The sequence below is a fragment of the Nothoprocta perdicaria genome, unplaced genomic scaffold, assembly GCF_003342845.1.
Source record: "Nothoprocta perdicaria isolate Ctin4 unplaced genomic scaffold, notPer1 scaffold_162, whole genome shotgun sequence".
Lineage (NCBI taxonomy): Eukaryota > Metazoa > Chordata > Aves > Tinamiformes > Tinamidae > Nothoprocta > Nothoprocta perdicaria.
In genome coordinates this window covers 1,640,492-1,659,996 of record NW_020454783.1, presented here as the reverse complement: position 1 = coordinate 1,659,996, position 19,505 = coordinate 1,640,492, and the positions used below count along the sequence as shown (strand labels likewise).

General features: G+C 39.3%; 1 protein-coding gene across 1 annotated transcript in view; it reads right to left on the bottom strand.

The window, feature by feature from the left end:
- MYBL1 (MYB proto-oncogene like 1) overlaps nucleotides 1–19,505 on the bottom strand; it is a 27,105-nt gene that overhangs the window by 1,208 nt on the left and 6,392 nt on the right. Inside the window, exons 2-15 of the mRNA XM_026035606.1 lie at nucleotides 14,685–14,831; nucleotides 14,498–14,569; nucleotides 12,696–12,788; nucleotides 11,457–11,677; nucleotides 9,434–9,617; nucleotides 9,109–9,183; nucleotides 7,360–7,464; nucleotides 6,429–6,662; nucleotides 5,844–6,206; nucleotides 5,234–5,376; nucleotides 4,734–4,848; nucleotides 2,997–3,113; nucleotides 2,806–2,913; nucleotides 758–937 (exon numbers count right to left, since the gene is read on the bottom strand). Of these exons, the coding sequence (XP_025891391.1) occupies nucleotides 758–937; nucleotides 2,806–2,913; nucleotides 2,997–3,113; nucleotides 4,734–4,848; nucleotides 5,234–5,376; nucleotides 5,844–6,206; nucleotides 6,429–6,662; nucleotides 7,360–7,464; nucleotides 9,109–9,183; nucleotides 9,434–9,617; nucleotides 11,457–11,677; nucleotides 12,696–12,788; nucleotides 14,498–14,569; nucleotides 14,685–14,831 (2,157 nt within the window). The remainder of the gene's footprint in view (nucleotides 1–757; nucleotides 938–2,805; nucleotides 2,914–2,996; nucleotides 3,114–4,733; nucleotides 4,849–5,233; nucleotides 5,377–5,843; nucleotides 6,207–6,428; nucleotides 6,663–7,359; nucleotides 7,465–9,108; nucleotides 9,184–9,433; nucleotides 9,618–11,456; nucleotides 11,678–12,695; nucleotides 12,789–14,497; nucleotides 14,570–14,684; nucleotides 14,832–19,505) is intronic.

Genomic DNA, 19,505 nt, shown 5'->3' with positions numbered 1-19,505 from the left:
ACATGTTTCAAGGATGTATCAGAAGGAGAAGAGGATCTAGGACCAAAAATAACGAATGGAAGAATAATTGACTCATTAGACTTGCTTCCACCATAAAAAAAAAAAAAAAAAAAAAAAAAAAAAGCAGTGCCTGTTTTGACATGGTTTATTCAGTCTCAAGCTGCTATGTTGCATCTCTAAATTGCACCTGACAGATGCAGCCTGTAGCAGAATGAGGAATGCAAGTTTCTCTCCCATCTACAACCCAAGCTAGAAACTGATCCAACCGAACCAGTTACACATATGGACACATGGAGAAAAGGAGCCATTTGAGCTTCTCTATAGATCTGTGGAATTTAATTCATGGAAGGGATTCATGATTAGAGAAAACAAGTCAACTGAGGGAGGATTTTTCAGGGGAAAAAGGAGAAAGATGGTTCAAGAGTACTGATATGGTAGGACTAAACTCTCTTTTCAAGTATGTTTCAGTGCATAATTCTGGCCCAGGTAGACGTGTTGAAACCATAAGGATCACTCAGTGAAACACCCCAATTGTACTTAAAAAAAGGAAACAGGAATACTCTTTAATGGACAAATGATCAACTTGTGAAAATTAACGATCTTGGAAACATTAATTCAAACTAAATAACTGAACAGAACAATTCCGGACATTAGAATGAGATAAAACCCACAAGATTAGTAGTTAACAGTTAAAAAAAGACAAAAACAAACACCAAAAGAAAAACACTGCCAAACTAACAACATTTTGAATCCAGACCTGAAGAGATCTCTCCATTCTAGCATGTCTTGAAGCACATGTATTCAATTTCTTCTTCATTACTGCATTTGCTTTGTTTGCTGAGTTTGTATCCTGTTTTTCTGATGTCAGGTTACATCTGTTGTCATGAATCTCCAGCAATGGTATCATTAATAAAGATGTGGCATATACATTTTCTGACTAATGACAAGAAAGAGGGTAGGGAACAGGAATAATAATTAGTATTTCATAGAAATGATCTTTAACTGCTCTGATCTGAGATGCCAAAACAACTACTTAACAGGTAGACTCTTAGTAATAAAATAAAATATATATTTTCCCCCCTCAAGTTTTTTATATTTATATATTAAAAAAAAAAAAGCTCAGGCTATAGTAACATTCATAGTCATTACTGGGCAACAAAAAACAGCTGCAACTGGGCAACAAAAAACAGTATTCCTTTGAGCATCGGGTAGATTGTTTCTTTCTTGTTTATAAAATCATGATATATCTGACTACATTTTATTAAAAAAAGAGACATTATCAAGTCAAACGATAACTACAAAATTGGTTTAAGAAAAAGAGTTTATAATTTAGTTCTAATGCAACTCTTTCCTAACTAATGACAACGTGGCTACAGTTAAAAAATTATCATCATATCAGTACTAGCAAGGGAAACTACTTTAAGAATTAATTACTCAACGATTTGACAAAATAGTTTCATATAYTGATAATTTTTATGTAAGTGAAAAAAAATTCAATTGGATTTATTACAGCAAAGCACATGACAAGTTTGTAAGAGAAAAACATTTAGATGCGAGCAACTGGCAAGTATACTTGTTTGTTTTTCCATAATAGCTATTATGGTACCATACTACCCATTAAAACATGTTAACCTACCTTTAAGCATTTATTCTAGCTGGGGCCTTCCTCCCAATAGTCTTTCTCATGCACAAGCAATTAAGGGTCGGTGCATTTTTGCATTTTGAAGTCAGGGACTGCCACCATCTCCCCCATCCCAAGAGGAAATGTTTCCATTAAAATCCCTCATTGAAACAGAGCAAACGCCCCACCAGCTACCTCAGCTATCCTCGATTTATTTTTCTGAACACGAGGGGTAGGAATATTCTGATATGGCACGGAAGAGTGTGCAAGGGAAGCGTGGGCATTCCGGTTTGATTTTCCGCCGYTGCAGAGATGCTGCCGATGGAAGCGGCCCGCGAGCCACGGGATTCCACTAGGTGGCAGCGCATCCAACACCCAGCGCTTCCAGCGGGGGCGGTTAATGAGGGCGTTAATTAAAGGAGGGAATTTGGAAAGCTGGCCACAATAATCAGAACGCAGCAGGATTTAAACGCCTCTTCATTTCACTTCACCTCTCACTGGCATATCTGCCTGTGGAACATAACTCTATGCCTGACCAAGATCCAGACATTTGTGCTTTCAAATTAATACACTTGCGGATTAATTCTAACAAGTAACTTAGAACAAAAGGGTTTTTTTTCCCCACAAATTACAAGAATAAAGATTTATCTGTTCACTTAGTCACCCAATTAGAAAATATTGAGCTACTTTTTAAAGAAATGAGGGACAAAGCAGCCCTACCTCCATACTCTTTGTGCCCTGGTTGCTGAGAGAGAAGTATCTCAAATTCCCTTGGCAGAGGAAGACCACAAACCTAATTTTCTGAATGCTTGATACTTTTACAGCATTGTCCTTTACTCGTATGTAAAGAAAAGGGAAAAAAAMCCATGCTGCCCGATACAGGATGAGGACAGGGCTGCAGGGCGATATCCGTGCCAAGTGCAGCCCTCACCAGGAGAGGGGCAGCTCCATGAGGCATCCACAGGACTCCCCCAGCTGAAGCCTCCTAGTCCTAGGGGCAGAAGGAAAATTCATGCCCGGAAACCCCAATAGTCAAGTGTTGCTTAAATATTTAATATTTCAAAGTGGAGATGCATGATAAATTTAGCCAAAATCCACACTCTATTTTAGCTGATACAGTTGAAGACATTCAATTTTACATTAGTATTGCTGCCAGTGATGCTATTCAGTACTTTAATACCCACCTGTACATCCAAACTATTATTATCCTCAGTGAAGAGCTGGGCACCAARCTCCTCTTTCTCCCATGGATCTAGGACCAGTGATTTTCTGACTTTCTTAGCAGAATTGTGCTGTAATGGTTTACAGAGAAGTTTTTTTAAAACATTGTTTAAAGGCAATTATTTCCCGTCAGAAAGCATTATGGTAGTCTTACCTCTTGCTTGCAGCTTTTATAGATAGGGTCATCTTCCTCCTTGAAAAATATGTCTGTTCCAGTTTCCTCTTTCAAAACTTCCCTAATATCTTCCTCCAGGAAGGCAAGTGGTTGTGACTAAATTAATTAGAATCAAAGAAGAATATAGGAAGCGTATTAGTTACTACTTTTCATCATATTCTCCGTTCACCTAATCTAGGGCAGATAAAAAATCCATCAAAAATCAGCAACAGATTAAGGATTAGATTATTGTATTTAACTATAGATCAACATTTCAAGACTATGTGATACTATAATTCATATTACTCCGCATTATTTTCAGCCAGATAATACATACATGCACACACTAGCTTCTAAGAACACAGGGTAACACTGAAAACATACAAACAGGTGAGCAGTTGATATGTTTTAGCAAGTTATCCACAGACAAAARGGATAAATAAATCTTTATATGTAGCAAAGTAAGAAAAATTGTACTATAAATCATGGCTCTTGTTGGGAGAGGAACATGTATTAAACTATCAATGTCTTATTCAGAGATTTGTGTTGAAAGTCCCGAGTACAGAATTTCACATAAGCCATACAGATGGCTCCTTTGTGTACCAATAGGAGAAGAATTCCCCTAAGCCCTCAAAATTTGATTTTGAACAGGAGGTTAATAGTGGACAGAAGCAGGAATGTCAAACCACACCATTTGCATAGTGAGAGACTGTGAATCTATAGGGTAACACAGATGGTGCCAAGCCCTGTGGCAAAGTCTGAGCTACCTTCTGTGTTTGCAGAAACACAGTAGTCAATATATATTGGCTTGAAATTATTCTGAATTTGAAAGGCATATGTCTACTGGATTCCAAAAGTTATTATGCATTAAAATGCCTCAGCAAGGCGAAGGGAGCAAAAATCTGACACACTGGAAAAAAATTATGGTTATACCACCAGAAAAGACAGCTGTAAGAATCACAGTAGCCATGAACTGCTAGGAAAAAAAAATGCTAGTTTTTTAGGATCAAGAAAAACCTAAACTTTACTCAAGAAAATCCTAGGAAAGACAAAATCCTTCTAAAACCTTCCCATAAAAAAGCACCAAATACTAACWTGCTGTAGCAAACATCTGGTTTCACTCCCCACACTGTAGAAGAACCAAAACCAGAAAACAAAAAATCATCTCTTAAACAGCCCTAAAGTTTCAAAGATAACAAAGCTTTACAAATCAAGTGTGAAAGTTGCTTAAAATAATGCAGCCARTCCTTCATCTGCATCAGGCTGCTTTTGTCAGATTACATTAATGGGAGGAGCCATACCCATCCCTCTTCTCACTTATTTCTCCTTAGGAAAAATTTCTCCTTAGGAAAAACAGAACCCCAGAGTATTAAAATCAAATTCTCAGACAATGATGTTACCAGTCTTAGCAAGACTACCGCAATTTAAAAAAATACAAATACAGAGCCAGTGTGTTAAGTCTGTCCTTGTCAGTAGTGACAGAAAACGGCTATGGACCAAATGAGTAGATGGACTGAATGCTGCCCCAAAGGAGATGCTTCTGTCCTACGCTCAACGACACCGGTCTATCCAACACAAAAGCCCTGAAACACTGTGGATCCACTAACTGTTCTCTAGGATCTTAGGAAATGTCCTGACATRGCAGATTGCTTTCTAAGACCATGCATAGGCTTGTATTTCAAAACTGAGAGGGCACCGGGCTACTTCAACAAAAAACAGACTTATGTCATTACATACCATTAGTTTGAGAGGGCCATACTTTTTTTCCTGAGCAGCCAGAGCGTTTTTAAAAGGAGTCGGCGTCCTTGGTGTTGAACCCAGCAGAGATCTTCTAATTGTAGGGGTTCTAAAACTATTCAAGCACAGCAAAGTGTTTATACAAATGAATTTAAGTCAGTTAAGCATTTTTAAATATCTCAATTTGCACAAGTGATATCACCACCACAAATCAGGAAATACTAAACTGCCACAAACTGGTCCCAGGTACAAATGAATTTAATTGTGTTTTGTCCTGTGTTAAAAAAAACTGTTAAAATATAACTGTTAAAAAAAATAACTGATTGCAAGTAAATTCTGTGGTTCCAAGAAGGAGGCAAATTTACATCTGCATGCAAGCGTTTACATGTCAGTGTTCTTTGAACTCATTCATACTGTATGTGCAGACTATTTCCACAGTGTTCAGAAAAGTGCACTTTTAGATGAACACCACCACCAGATTCTTAATGTAATAATCCTACCCAGCATTTTCCTTTTGATCTTTTGGTGTCATTTCCTTGTGTAGAGGAGTTGTAATTAGAACCTTCTGCCCACAGATTGGAGTTGATGTAAATGCAGGATTTTCAAGGTTAAATTGTTCATTTCCAGAGCAAGTGTTGAAAAACTAGAGAGAGGGGGAAAAAAAAAGGCTAACTAATGACAAAACTTTACAGCTGTTCTGAACAATGAAAAAGAAAAAAAGTAGGACACAAATTATAGGCAGAGATTTTACTGATAAACTCCAATATGTTATTTAAACTTAGACTGCATGGCATYTACCAAATTTATCAATTAAACCATGCTTTTAGAAATACCTACTCTTTGCTTAGGTAATGAACACAGGGACCAATTAGAACTATCAACAATATCTCTATGAGAAAGTGCAAGCTCAAGCAGAACACCGACCACAAAATCCAGTCTTCAAAACAGAGGAGGTAGGTTAYTTAAAAACTTTTAAAATAGATCTACTCTTTAACAAATGTTTTATTAAGATACTTGAACCTATTTGTTTAGACTGTAACATAGTACCCAGGAAGAGACTGTGATTTATAAACGATGCAGTGCATGGTTTCTATTTAAAGGGAGACTTACCTGTGACGGAGAAAATGGTAGTGTTTTCACTGGCGTGTGCTTTAGTGCAACGTTGATGGCTTCATTACACAAACCATCATTCAGTTCATTAATTGGGGATTGCCCAACACGCAGTCTCTTTTTCTTTCTTAGGATGGTAGGTGGAGTGCTGAATTTGGTTAGGTTTGGGGTTGCTGAAAACACTGCTTCTTCCTCACTGCTGATTCCGCTTGGCTTCTTGCCATCAAGCACAACACTGAACTGGCACTCGGTAGCCCTTTCGTTGTGCTGAATTCGCATTAGTTTTACTGGAGCTGGCTTGACAGGAGATGCAACAGCTTCTGAAAGGTCAAAACTGGTGACATCACTCCAAGCTACAGGATCCTRTGAGGCAAGGTATGAAACAGAAGCACAAAAAGACTTATCCCRGATTGTGAAACAACATCCAAGAGCATCCAAGAGCTCTCTACCTCTGGAGGCAATAACTCCAAAGAGTTATTCTCTTTTATCTTTTCAAAATACCTAACTGAAAAAAACCTTACACGCATTGAATCAATTTAAATATCCCCAAATATTTACTTATTTAGAATACATAACCAGACTTACAGATTCAATAAGCTCTAGTGTCTCTGCAAATTCTGGAATGGTTTGTAGAGATGATAAAACCGCATTTGCTTCCACAGCCAAATACTTGGTAGGTGAATTCTGCTGAACRGAGGCGCTCTGGGTCTCATCTATGCTGTAGTATTCACTCGTTTGGTCCCCAAAGCTATTTAGGGTATTCGACACACCGTCTTCCATGACAAAGCCTCCAGACCAGCTAGGCAGATTTCCAGCTTGCTAAAAAGTATGAAGAAATGCATTAGCCTAATTCAGATTTGAAAGCAAAAAAGGAGTCACACATGAGAATAGTGCATGGGTGGAGAAAAGTATGTGGGAAGACCAAGGGTAACTGCTTATTTTTGCATTTTCAAACACAAGTTATTTGCTTGCATGAAAGCAGTTACAGTCCTTCCCTTGCATCTACGGATTCATCATCTCTTATCTCACTCATATAAGATTCAAATTCTCTCTCTCTTATGTGTCTATGCTTAATCTTTATGGGTTGTACTGGTTATTAGGGGCTATATTGAAGCCATCCCTGATGCAAGTTTCCTGTTTTCCTGAACACGAGAACATTATGAAGTCATCCKCACTGCAGTATACAAATACATTTTAAGACTAGAAATTGTTTCTAAAACATGAAATACTCCTAGTATGATCAGCTATCTTTTAATGAAGGTTCCACAATGACTTAACATCCAAATGGCTATCTCACTTTAGTACACTGCTCAGTACTGTTTTCAGAATTTAGAGAATCACACTAAAATACTTTGTCTCAAATTACAGATAGATTTTCTTTTACACTTTCATACTAAGTTTGAGTAATTTTAGAGAGTCAGACAAAAATATCATGCAAAAAATAAGCATCCATTACTTAATTGCTAAGGATTAATCCCAGTCAATTCAAATATTTAAAGAACTGTACAATTCTTACAGATGATACTCGTTTTCTTCTGATTTCATTCTCTGCAGACATAAGTAACAATTCAAGTTCCTTTATTTTCTTTTCTTTATCAGGATCATCATCAATAAAAGATTGCTGAAACATTTAAGAAAAAAGTCATTATTTTTGCCTTCCCCTGACACACTATAAAAATTTTACAATATACCTTAAAYACATTTTAATAAGAGTTGCACAAACTGGGACCAGCTGTTCAAGCTGTATCATACTATGCAAWGCAACAGTCATTTGCAAGCAAAACAACCCCAGAAATTTATGAGATTGATCTGATTTTAAAGTAATATTTACATAACTGTAAAAGGCTTCCAATATAGTCCATAAGTGTTCAGTGGACTTCAGCAGACTAAGAGAAAAACGCCGGGCTCCAGCTCTGATAGACAGAACAGCACAAGAACTCATGTAGAGAAGTTCACATGTTCCCCWGCATTTTGAATCTGATTATCCTCAGCAAGTGTGTGAGACAGTGCTTGAAACTAGCTCTTGCTGGCAGAGAATCTACACCAGCACCAAGCAAGCCAACATTTGGTACCACCATTGCTACTGGAAAAGAACTAGCTGTTTTTTTCTCTTCTATTTTTCCAATATTGCTGCATAGCTAAGGAAACTGTTAAAAAAAAAATCATGGCAAATAAGGACATATGCCATGCATTTGAAAGCTAGTTATTCTACCTTTACAAGTCTTCCTCCTGTTCTGAAGGGATTTCTAGTAGCAGAATATATCTTAAACTTCCCTTTAAGGGGCAGTCTGAGTTGGCAAAAGCTACATGAGGCCTTAYAATTTGCAAGCTTGGTGAATTCTGTTCCCAGAGTAGAGATGGAAAGAGGGAGAACCTAGTGAGAACTCCCTCCCCAGGATATGAAAAGATGAACTGCTCAAGAAAACTTAAGGTAAGGCAGACTTCTGCCAAATGCCTTTAGCACATCTAGTTCAGACAAACTACTTTCCCCCTCTATCTGAACAATCATTTTACCAAATCCAAATTCACAACAATTCTTCCCGAAGGTCATATCACAAATCAAGATCTCTTTCCAGTCTACAACACTTGGAGTCTGGCACTTCCAATTCCAAGTGAGCCAGTATCATCCACAAAAGGAAACCAAAATAGTCAGTAATGTTATTTTTGCTTTCTTCAATACTTAAATATTTATAGCGATGCAAAACAGCCTATTTGAGGGACAGAGGTTTATCATATAGAAAGGGTCTAAAACATACTGAAGACAACAGTAGAGTCAAATATACATCACAGTATGTCATTTTAACCGAATCTTTCAAGTAGAGATGTATTATTGCATGTGTAAGGAAATAAAATCTTGCAAGGAAGTCTCACAGAAGCTTGGTAATGCAAACAAGTCATAATTCTAACYTGAAATTTAATTAGTAGACATTTTCTAAGCTATAATCGTCAGATACAACCATAACCAATACATATATTTACATACCATACACAACTTATCATATCCTGCAACGTCATCTTATAAAGCTCTCTTATGAAAAAATACAAGATAGATCCACCTACAGCACTGAGATCCACAAAGATCTCTTTTTTTCCTACTTAGAACTCTCATTTAAATAGTGAAAGCTCTTTACAAATAGAGGAATGCTTAGGCAAATTTAATTAATAATAAAAACATTTTAATGATCACTTCTTTTTTTTAAATCTTCATTATACATTATAAAACAAAGCAGATTTTGTTCACTAACAATGCCCAGTAACAACTTACCTGAATTAAGTTGGAAGAGGCTGAAGCATGTTCTAGACAGCTCGCTTCGGCTGATGCATACTGGTATGTTGGAATCTAAGAGACATACATGACTTTATATATTCTAAACCAAAGGATTCTATAAGATCATCTCTAGATTACCATACTTATATACACTTACTACAGCTTTAAAATTTCTTAAATATTTTCCTATGTACTGCAGTGACTTAATAGATTTAAAAAAAAAAAAACAAAACACCCCACATACACACATTCATTTCTATTTCCAAACCCAATGAATGATTCCAAACTGGGAAATTCTAATTATCATGGATTTAGAACTTACATGTGTCTGAACGGGTATGTAAAACTGACTCTGGGTTTGCACATGTTCCATAGTTGCACAAGGTTTGTGCTGAAATTTGGATGAACTAGCTCTTTCGGATTTTATACCATCTTGCAGATATCCTTCCTGTTCCACCTTTCTTCTCATTGTTGAGTTCCAGTGATTTTTAATGGAATTATCTGTCCTAAAATGAAAGTGTACAAAAATAACTGGTTTTCATATCTCAAAGTTTAACACACTTGCAGAGCCTGTACAGTAGATTAATCCAAAGCCACAAATCTAGGCAGCTGGAGCAGCTTTGACTRACAATTTCATAATCACGGGTTTCTTTGCACAGTTACTGAAAAGCTGCTTTTTTTTTTCGCCCCCCTCAAAAAGTCTTCMACATGAATTTTTAAGTCTGAAGGAAATTTAAAAGTAAATGAGAGATCTTTTGTTCTGGCTGTTATTAGAGACAAAAATCCTTTTTCTTGGCTACTTCAAGAACAGCCATACACTCTCTATTGCTATATCACTTTATTCTCTTTGCATCTCTTAGAAACGTGCAGGAGAACATCAAGCTTCCCCACTCACCCTACTGTCCTGCAGCACAGTAAGGGTGACGTGGCTCATGTTTGCCACTACAAAACATCTCTGCTAAAATGACAGCCTGCATTCCCAGCTCCCCGAGTAGCCTGTGCAGCTTGGTGATCTCCAAGATCAGGCACTATCTCCTGGTGCCCTGGTCTTGTAYTGGAAAAGCAGACATGGCAAAGACTACTCCCTTGGAAAGAGAAGGTCTGCGGTTCAGCAAACACGCAGGAGTCACTTTTAACACTAGACAAACATTAAGGTAAAATAATGTATATATTAATACTAAGTGCCCAGTGTCACAGAGAGATAGACAAAAATAAAGAATGGGGCTTAATTCCATACTTATATCTACATTCAACTCCAAGAGTTATTTTCCCTTTTCATCTCCCTATTGACAAATTCTTAACAAATTCCTCAGTTAAGGAACCAATTTTTAGAAAAGAGTCATTTTGGATTTACTTTCACTGAATAAGCTAGTGAACTGGGAATGCCTCTGTCCTTAAATGCTCCCTGAAGTCTCCTTCAGATTCAATCCACTCCCTTACTATTCCTCCAAAGGATTTCCTGCAATCAGTAACTTAAATTCAGTAACTAACCAAAATGTCAAGTTTTTAAACACACATCCCAACGGGCTCACTCTCCTCCCATAACAAGAGCTGACATTCCTTAGGCACAGGTAGAGGTAAGACAGTCACCTCTTGAACACACAAATAGAATTCAGGAGACTGACAAAGAATTCTGAATTCAGCTTACCATTGAATTTCAKTGAATAACATAACACTACAAGTTTCATTAAACTCTTTACACACACAAGTTTTATTTTCTACAGCATAGAAATTGGCAATCACTTTAAAGCAAACATAAACAGAACAATAAATACATGCACTTCATTCTTGATTCTATAGACTACATGTTAACCTCTTAACATTAACTGACTTTGCAGTGAATCTCTCCCAAGTCTAGGCTTTGAAGATTGCTAACCTCATCTGCTTTGCAAATGTTCAATTTTGATATGTTCCACAACACTCCCCCCAAGACTTCTGAACTTAAACCAAAAATAAAGTCACTTCAAATACATATTATTGAGGGGCTTTGATACACAATCGTAGCATGGTGATAGCACAGACTATTCCATTATTAATTGCAGTTATTACCTTGCTCTCCTGAGCCCCACTACAGGTTTTTCAGCTATTGGAAATTCGACAATTACAAGTTAGGAATTTGAGGGAACCTCCAAGGTGTTASAGATGTGTTGGTCATTTTGTGTTCTAGATTTTTAAGAACACAGAAGCAAATGCGCAAGATTTTCAACAGGCAGTTGTTTCAGTATCTATCAAGATATGATGACTTGAATTTCAACGGGTGTTCTTTAACAAATTATTCTGGAAAGACTTGTGCAAAGCCTGCTTTCCATATTCCAATATTCAATACAAATAAAGTTGAAAAGCACCTTCCAGGAAGAAGTTTTGCAATTTCAGCCCATCGGTTTCCCAGACGCTTGTGAGCTTCATAGATTATCCTGTCCTCTTCTTCCGTCCACGAAGACTTCTTTACCTCAGGGTTAAGATGGTTATGCCACCTCTCTCTGCACTGCTTGCCTATTCTTCCCTTCAGGTGTTTGGCAATTAAAGACCAGCGCTTTGGACCGTACTTCTGAACTAACTCAATAACCTGGAATGCAGAGGAAACTATGTTAGAATTCCAAGATGTAATTTTTCTAAAGACTAAGGCAACCGATAAACTCATGTTTTAGAACAGGATTATAACAGTCAGTTTGGCAAGAAACTAGTCCTATAGAGGCAGTGGTTATATGGGGTTTTTGTTAGTTACTTTTGAAGAAACCAAAGCAATTATTATACTTTAAAGCTCTGGGGTTAGGGTATACTGATGAACATGTTTTTTGCAAACTTCAGCACCCCAATTATACATTACAAAGACTGACACTGGGAAACATGCACACATAAAAAAAAAAAAACAAGAACAAAATACACTAGCAAGACAATACAAAAAACTTCCTCTCCCAGTCTCCACCATTTTTATTTTTTTCAGTTTTATTTCACATTATACAAACATTTTTCTTGAAAGACTGATAAGAGCTATCAAATAACAAATTAAGGGAACCATATTCACAATTTTACAGATACTAGTTTGAACCAGCTTAGCTTAAACAATGAGAACGAGCAGTCTATGCCAAATCTGAAAGCTAAATGCACGTGCCCCTAAAGCACAGCCCTGGTTTTGCAGGAAAAGAGGTGCAGTGTGGATTAAAGAAAAAAAAATGTGGGAATGAAATTTAAAAAGTCATTTCAGTTTCATTAACAGTAGAGTACAAACAAATTTCTCCCATTCCCAASCTCTTCAAGTCTGGTGGGTTTGAGGAAAACAGAAGATGTAAGTAACACCTTGGATCTTTAGTGCCAGAGAGGTATCCTCTACTTTGTGAGCTACAGCAATTGAGCTAGCAACCTGAGTAAAGAGAAATTAAACACCTGAGCAGACCAGACATCCCATTTACTTAAGAACAGCTGCACTTTTATTCTGCATAATATAATGCAATTATCTGCAGCACAAGATGTGACAAGCACAATGTGTGGGGATGAGATCACAGAAAATCTTCACATATCCTTAGCAGTTGGTCATCACTTTATTTTTATTAACTATAGTTAAAGTATCAATGAGCTTTCATTACCCTCTGATCTTCTTCTTTAGTCCACGGACCTTTAATGAGTTCGGGGTTTAGCACCTTCTGCCATCGATGCTGGCACTGAAAATCTGAACGATTCTGAAATAGTTTTAGAGACCAGGTTGACCTGTTAAAACTCTTAGCTACAAGAAGTTGCACGTATTAGTTAGCAATGATTACAGCTTTGCTGAGCCTGTCTACCAAATGAAGAAATTATCATGCTAAAATGAAGTTAAATAAGGTAGTCTGCAGACCAAAAAAGAAAAGTTATTCACAAGCAGGCATTGTATGTTTAAAAGCACACTACAATGTGTTATAAAACATCAATTTCCAATACAGACAAGCCATAAAAGGCACATTTAACACAGAGAACAATTATTCCAAATTTTCAATGGAAGAACAAGTTTGAAATCATGGCCTAGCAGTGCTTTACCTTCAAATCAAATGATTTACCTTCAAAATCATTTCAGGTCTGCCTTAGCTACGAAAAACTGAGAGAGAAAACATGCTGCATTCCCTCTCTGTGTCACCTTTAGGCCAACTTTACTTTCAGGGCAGGATGAAGGGGAGGCTCATTTGTACCCAGTCCAACAGCAAGATGGAGTTCTGAAAAGATGACAGTTTCTGAATGTCTTTACTTGCTAATAATTCAAAATATAGTTGGCTTTCCTAGCTAAACAGTATCAAGAGGAATAAGGTAAGTGCTACCTGTGCCCACCTTTGCTTGTCTTTGCAAAGAGCAACTTGGTCTTCCATGCATGTTTCCCATGAGAGTTGGGCAGCCTCTTTTCAACCTAAGCACACTTGAACAATATTTTATTTGTTTCTCTTCCCTGCAGCCTAGTTTCTCTTCCCATCTCTATCATTGTTTAATTCCACCTTTGTAACTGGATAGGAACAAAGGTAACAAGGGTGGAGGAATCCTAGTGAACATTGCAAGTTAAAACTGATTCTATTCTCAATTTCAAGATTAATGAAAACTTCCTATATTGGGCTGAATGGCAGGGGGAGTAGACAACTTTTTTCATCCTGTTTTGTCATAACAGGTCGGCTTGCTTCCCYATTTGTCTCCAAAATTATGTTTTCAGCTGAAGGACTTGATAATTTATATTCCTTATTCATCAAAAAAAGCAATATAATTGCACAAATATGACAGGAACATCTAAAAGTTGCAGTCCAGCTTTTAGAATTCAAATTTATTTTCACCTAGCTGCATGTGTACTTTACTCAATCATGTCATTCCATTCAATTTTACAATCAAAAGTTTTTAAATTTTCTGATTTCTAACATTTATACATTTTACTTCAATTTTAAGTAATAATTTAATTCTTTTTTTGTAGAGTCTAGCTAYATAGTCTATCTATACCTATATAGTAGGTATTTCGTAACATTTAATTAGAAGATAAAGAAACATCATCAATGTCCAAATCATACAATGGTTTTCCTAGCTGAGGAATCATTTAGTGATGGAACAAGTAAGAGAGTTGTGGCTTCAAACTCCCCCATGGAGCACAACAGGACACAACTGACAAATTAAGTATATAATCCCGAATCGACAGAAAATATAGGTATATGTATATGTAGGTATACCAGGGGTTTTGGATAATTTCAGATCATCATTTGAGTCTCAGTATGAACTGATAAGCTCTTAAAGTCTGAGCTAGATTTCAAGTCCAAATTATAAACAGTCCTTGAAACAGTCTTGTCTAGTAACTGTTTCCAACTTCTCTATCATTTGTTTTCAAACACATCACCAAAATATAAAAATACTGAAAGGAAACTTAACTGAAAAAGAGATTCACACTTACTTGTAGATGACTAGCGATGAAAGTCCAATCATCTGTACCATTTTGCTCTACCAGCTTCTTCAGCTTTTCATCCTGTTAAGACAACCTCAGCCAATAAATATATATGCTATCCCAACTCAGCACATACAACACACTCCAGCACATTTCCAACACCACATAGGAAAGAAACTAAAGCAGAAGGTGTTACCTCATCTCGTGTCCATTTCACCCGGTTGCATATCTTCTTAAGTCCTTTTTGCTGTGGTACTTCATAGTCATGATCTGCATATTGGAGATCGTCATCTTCTTCCTCACTATGCAGAAGAGGAAGACAGAAGCATGGTTTAAATTCGTGCTGAATAATTTATCTTTTTATTTCTAGGTACTGATATTCGATGATGTATATTCAGTTTTTTCCTAGCAGCATACATTACTCTAAAATGACATATATAATTAGTGGAAACTTAAAATCTGTCTCTAGAACACTCCTCATATGCACATTCCCCATATCAAAGGAAAAGAATTGGTTTAACTTGCAAGATTAGTATATGCAAGATACAGAGAGACTAYTCATCTTAACTCAAGATTTAAATCTGAAGCAAAAGCTATTTAAGTTCATGTTTTTGTACCATATTTATAAATCCTACCTCAATTTTAGACAACTGAGTATATAGGATAAAGAGGTTTTCCAGCCTAAAAGAAACATTCATATTCCACCTCCATAGCACAAACAGTACATTCTGCAAATCTTGATTCCTGGAGAGTTTTCAGTTTGAACAGGCTAGCATTAGGAATCCTGCTCAGGAATCAATTGAAATTGTTGCCTTTATTAAACCTTAACTTCAAGAAATGCATTAAAAGACTCTTGCCTATTATGTTGCACCCTAACAAATGAGGAAAGAATCTTCTGAGTTCTATTTTAAGCCAATAGTTCCCTAAATCTTGGCTTTAAAAAGAAGTCTCAGTGCTAAACATCAACAGGGATTCTACACTTAACACCCAGCGCAAGCAGCAATCAGCATTTCATAGCTCAACTGGGCCCAATCTTTTTCCAATCCACCCTGCAGCTAGAAGAGCTGCAGAGGAACATCCATCTTTTAATGGTATAGGAAACAGGCTATCACGTGAAACATACGCCTGCCAGGGGACTATGTAAGGGCCACAGGTGGGAAACCAGGAGCGTTTTCTCGTTTAGGGGAGAGGGGTTGTGTTCTGAAGGTGGTAACAAGCCATGGAAAAGAAAATGAATGAGAAATATTTAGTGTCAACCTGAAATTTTCATCATCAGGCTCTTGCCCTGCACAGGAGCGTCGCTTCACAGAGTTACAGGATCTAGATACAGTGGTTCTTCCCAGTCAAAGACTTTCTGTCCCGGACACCAGGACCTGCTAACTGGAGAGGCCCGGAAAGCGAGTAACCCCCCAGTTCCCAGTCTGCCCTCCACCTGCTGGTGCCCAGGCTGCTGGAAACGGGACTGCAGCTGGCCCTAGGACTCGTGCTAGACACAGGGAGCCCTGGCCCAGAGGCTGGAAGGGCTGGTCCCGCTGTGTTGGCTACAGCGGGGACGCACAGAGGGGACTCGCATCCGGATACACGGCTTTAACTGAAAGGAGTTTCACACTGTAATCTTAACTTACACACAACCTGTTATTAGTATGAAAGAAATTCATAAATATCATCAGTTTATATTTCAGAAGAAAATAAAAAGTAAGTTCAAAGTCTGAGAATTCTCTTTTTTCTTCCCCAAAACCAGAGGTAAGTAAATGGCCACACTGCAATAGAGGTAACCAGTGCTGCTGTCACAGAAACTGACTGAAAGGCAGCTGTCTAAACCATTTAAAACATGCACTATTTATCTGAGTTACCAAGACACAGGGCACGCCCATCTCTTGGGGATCCAATATATTTAACACTGCTTTTAAATCTATCACTTCGCTCACAGGGGTGTTCCCTCCTTAGCTTCAACTGCTGCTACCGCATCTTGAACCCGCACAAAAATCAAAGTTCTCCAGAGTCACTGACGAGATGTGTCAGTGACACATCAGTGACACAGATGTGTACGAGACACATTTGTCCCGAGGCCAGCTCCAGGTTCTTCCCAGCACTTGCTTTGAGGGTGTGGGCAGGAAAAGCAGCAAGGCTACTTTCAAACAGTGACTTCAGGGATCTATATGAAGTGGTTTAGGACTTAATAAAATAGGATTTCGGCTCACAGGTAGCTAAGCTTCCTTCCCGTCCCCTCTTTTCAGCACCCTTATTCCACAGGCTCTTGCCTATGGAGCCTGCCCTAGTATCAAAATCCAGTTCCACCTCAAATTAAATTCCACCCCAAATAAACCACATGATTTACTTGGAACTAAAACTTGGCCTTGTGGTTAAGCTCTTTGTCAACACGTCCTCCTCACCCAGCCACACAATGGACCATATCAAGAACTGAGTCTTAATTTACGTGAACAACATGTGGGGAAAGCGCCACAAAATTTGAATAAGATAATGTAAAAAGTTGTGTGAGTGTATATTCTGTTCTAAATTATAACACAGTGACATTAATTTAATTTTCCCTAATCACCAACTGCAAAACATGTCAGGCTCTATATGAGGCTCATTAAAATAGCTAAGATTAAAAAAAAAAGTCTGAAATGACAATTCGAGATTAACCAATTATTATTTCTAAAAACAAACAAAAACTTGCATCTTAAAAACATGAGCATTTATCCTTAGATCACCTGTAGATTTGCATGGAGCTGAAGAGATGGAATTTAAATTTGTTTTTGCCTTTAATTACTACTACTAATTTCTCTATCACCTTGGTGATACAGAAACCTTTCCTAATTCATATTAGGTTATTTACATATTTTTCTTGTTCAAACTATTTAGCGCATGGTTAACTCTCTTGTTCTTCCCAGCTAACATTGAAGCGTACAGCCATCTGAGCTATAGGCAGGACACCTAAACTCAGTGATCACATCCACGTAGTGCGACAGCTCTTGAAGCTTCTCCAGCCTGCTAGGGCGGCAAGAAGGAACTGACTTGAAATAATTCTCATGTTTCATTTGAGGCAAAGAGTTTTATGCAGTACACTAAATATAAAAGGATTAGGTGCTTAATATTAAATTTTAATATATTTTTCATTACCTTACATTTTCAGTATGCCAGAGGCCAGTGCTCTAAAGACTTCCACAAAGGTTCACCACAACTTGTTCCAGCAATAAAACCATTTTGGAAGTGCAAATGCCATATACTTTTCATATAGCCAAGCTGTGAGAGACCATATACGATTATGCAACAATGTGAAATCTATTGAAATAACAAGAGTCAAAATAAAATTTTTATTTAACCCTGTAGTACACTGRTTTCAGGAGCGGAATTATTGAGTTTCCCCCAGTTGAGGGGAGTAACTCACATCTCACATGAAGACGCTCATTCATGTAACTTCAAGACCTACTTGAGGCTCAAGAAGGCAGCCAGGAATCACCTCTGCTCCACAKGTATTTGAAAAACGGCCCTTTCAGGAGCGCCCAACGTCGAAAGACCGACAAAAGGCGAGCTAMTTCACACCTCAGGTGAAGATGCTCATTCACGTCATCTCAGGACCTCTTTGAGGCTCGGGAAGCTGGCCAGGAACCACCTCTGCTCCGCGGCTGTTTGAACGGCCGTCCGTTCAGGGGCGCCCAACGACGAACGGCCGAGCGGGGAGCGGGAGGCGGCGCCGGTGGCGGCCGTTGGGGCCGCGGGTGCCGGCAGGTTCCGCGCGGCCCGTCCGCCRCGGCCGCTCCTGGGCCGCGCTTCGGGGGACACCGTAATCAGATTAGGAACCACCTTCCCGGAGTCTGCTCTAAGGGCAGGAGGAGACCGTCAGACCCCTTGGGTTGTTCGAGCTCCTTTGACAGTTTTTTCAGTTGGGAACCCGCGGTGAAACGTTACAGGAGCGCGGAAGGTGGCCACCTAATTTCATCAAACAAGGAATCCTGAACTTCAGGAAGAAACACATTCATGCTTCAAAACCTGGGCACCAGCTGTCTTGGAAGGAAGTTTGCCTCAGTTCTCTCTTTATTTTACGATTCTGAGGCGGGGACCACCAAAAGAGACATCTGAGCTTCCAAACATGAAAACCGGAATATTGTAACAAAATTAAGCTTACTGCCATTTGGGAAAAAAAAATTACGTTCTCTCCTTACTCTACAACATCTAGATTAGTGATCCCGAGAGCATCTTGACGTCAGCTTAAACCACGATGATGGAGTTCTGCGGGACACCATCGCCACCTGACACCGACACCGTTTGCTCCTAGGGCACTGATGCCGAACCAGAAGCTCCTGCGCCATCCACACCGGCTTTATTTTCAATTAGGAGATGAGAGCGCTTCACAGCCCTAAGATACAGCGCGAGCTAAAGCTTTGTAAAGCCGAAACTAGCGGTTACAGCCCCGTGGAGAGCAAGTGCAGAGCGACACGCGACACTGGCTCTGCCCCGTGGCCACGGAGCCCGAGGCGGCTCGGGCAGCTCCCTCCCGCAGGGGAAGCCCTCYAGGGAACCGCCCGTGTTTTCTACACAGTTAGAACCCCCGAGTGTCGCTTTCTTGCTTAAATGGCAGCTTTGTTGAGAAATAATGCTCGTTTACCCACTCTTCCCTCTCCAGAGGGCCGGRACGCAGGCAGGTGGAGTCAGTTTTGGGATGGGAACATCCGTGTCGCCCCCAGTGCCRCGAGCAGCGGGTGCTCCCTGCGAGCCCTGGAGGCCACAGGGGACATCCCCACGAGCGCGACCCTCGGTGCATCCTTTCCCCTCGCAGCCCCGACCCCCTTTTCACACTGTTACCAGTTTTCCCGAAGCGATCTTTCGCTCAGAGCCAAAACAACCACGGCGCTTCTCCACGAGCCTCCCGTTAAACGGGGCGCACAGGTACGCTGGCGCGGAGGGAGCGGGTGAATCGCGGCGCGCCGCACACGAGGCGGCTCCCCGGGCCCCCCGAGGGAGCGGCGGGCAGGGCACGCAGCGCGGCGGCCGCCCGGGCACACGCAGGGCCCGG